This window comes from Octodon degus, unplaced genomic scaffold (assembly GCF_000260255.1).
Source record: "Octodon degus isolate 3935 unplaced genomic scaffold, OctDeg1.0 scaffold00098, whole genome shotgun sequence".
Lineage (NCBI taxonomy): Eukaryota > Metazoa > Chordata > Mammalia > Rodentia > Octodontidae > Octodon > Octodon degus.
This window is the reverse complement of record NW_004524674.1, coordinates 3,003,088-3,005,167: the sequence shown is the minus strand read 5'-3', so window position 1 is coordinate 3,005,167 and position 2,080 is coordinate 3,003,088. Positions and strand designations below refer to the sequence as shown.

At 43.5% G+C, this 2,080-nt stretch overlaps 1 protein-coding gene across 1 annotated transcript in view; it reads right to left on the bottom strand.

Annotated features, from left to right (window-relative positions):
- Positions 1-6: 6 nt before the first annotated feature.
- Positions 7-2,080, bottom strand: part of LOC105743097 (NACHT, LRR and PYD domains-containing protein 1-like) — a 25,661-nt gene continuing 23,587 nt past the window's right edge. The window contains 2 exon segments of the mRNA XM_023723413.1: positions 7-494; positions 1,860-2,030. Of these exon segments, the coding sequence (XP_023579181.1) occupies positions 320-494; positions 1,860-2,030 (346 nt within the window). The 3' untranslated portion in view covers positions 7-319.

The window sequence follows — 2,080 nt, the reverse complement described above, 5'->3', positions numbered from 1 at the left end:
ATAATTTGCACTTCATAAATAAATATCATTTGGTTGATTCCTTGTTTTCACATCACCTGCTTTTGGGGAGTCGGGATGGAATGCAGAACCACATCCATGGTAGACAAGTGGTGCACCATTGAGCTAGACCCAAACATTTTATTTTATTATGATCCACACATTTGTGTGATAGTCCCCATACACTGACTAGGAAACAGTCTTACAGAAGACTGCGACTTTCTGGAGTCACAGAGCATAAGTAACCTAGCTAGTATGAAGCCCAAGCTAGCTATACCTTCATCAATTTTTCTGCTTTTCCCATCCCAGGGACCCCATAGTCTTACCATAGTAGTGTGAGTTGGCATGTGGGGTTTCTGAGACCTTCACAGAGCTGCTGGACACCATAACTTCCCAGGTCATTCTGCTGCAGGTTCAACTCTTTGAGCTTGGGGCTGGTGTTGAGCACAGAGGCCAGGTCCTGGCAGCAGTTGAATGTTAGGCCACAGCCAAGCAGCCTGCAGGAGAGATACATATGGGCCCATAGTCATTGTCTCCAGGTTTACTACATGGGTACCTTGATCCTGCTTACCTTTCTTATTTGGAGGCATTCTACCTATGCAGACTTGGGAAAATAGTCAATCTTTTGACTCCATGTTGTCATTTTAGAGATAGTGAAGATTAGATATAGGTATGACAGAGTCAGCCTTCCAGGAATTGCTGACCCTTGATATTAAGAAGTTGTTCCACTTGGATTCTTTTCCCAATTTCCTGTCTTATTGACATCTTTGTACATATTTGTTCACTGGAGAGGGAGACAATGGTTCTGCAAAGGGAGTTTTGTGCTTAAAAGGAAGGGAGGTGGAGTCAGGCATGATGGCACATTCCTGTAATCCTAGCACTCGGAAGTCTGATGCAGGAAAATTGTTGTGCATTTGAGATTTACCTGGACTGCTAAGTGAGTGCAAGGCTACCCTGAACTACATAGAGGGACACTGTCCCTCCTCTAAAAATGAAGGATTGAACTGTCAAGTAAGACCAGAGCTGCAGTTATCATCCTTCAGTGCTTGAGCAGAAGTCAAATGGAGAAAATGATGGCAGCTCTCTCCAGTGTGTGTGTGTGTGTGTGTGTGTGTGTGTGTGTGTGTGTGTGTGTGTAACTATGTGCACTGATGCAGAGGCCAGAAAAAATGAAAAAATTAGGGAAATGTGAACAATCCACTCGTGTTTGTCCATGATAAAGGATGTGATTCTGTCATCCAGATGAAGGTTGTAGTGGAAACCTGAGTAAAGTGCACACCAGTGAGTTCATTTAACTGTTTGCCAAGCAAGGTGGCCTGTTATTAGGCAATTGATGGCTGCTGAAGACTTGAGTAAAAGCAAGTTGAAGACTTCTCTGAATACTTCATTCATTTAGTCCTTTGAAAAATTTTAGAAAGTCACTACTTTAACACCTTTCTCTGTGGATATTATAAAATAGGCCATAAAAATTCTACCTCCATTCCAAACTCAGACTGGCACCAATTGTTAGTGATGTCCCTTCAAGAAACAGAGGCTACTGCTCTGCCTTTACAGTGTATATTTTGGTGTCATAGGTTCTGCTTCAACTAATTAGACCATAGCCAAGGAGACTCTATCAGGGGCTTGAGAAGAACTTGGCTTGTTTGCATGCATATGGAGCCTTGTCACCAGATCCCTCTATCCAGGCAGTGGTGAGTTTCCACACAAGCCTCCACAATGCTCTGACTTTTTGTGAGTTCCTCCTACTCCACAAAGTCTGACCACTTTTTGTTCCCCTTTCTTTGTTCTGTGACATTGTCATCTGTCCCTTGAACCTCCCCATGATCTCTGTAAGGTAGTGTCATTTGGAGAGGAACAATTACTTTAGTTTCTGAAGTTTGCAGCTTGGATGTTTCAGACCCTGGCTAAGGTGCTTGACCCCAGAATCTGTTAGCATGTTGAAGTCCAACTCCAGGTCTGTCAGGGTCTGGCTGGTGCTCAGGCCAATATCCAGGTGTGTGCAGCTCTCAGCTGTGAGCCCACAGGCAGCCAACCTGTGAAAACACACAATTATGACTTAGGTGATCAATTTTTGATTAAAAAA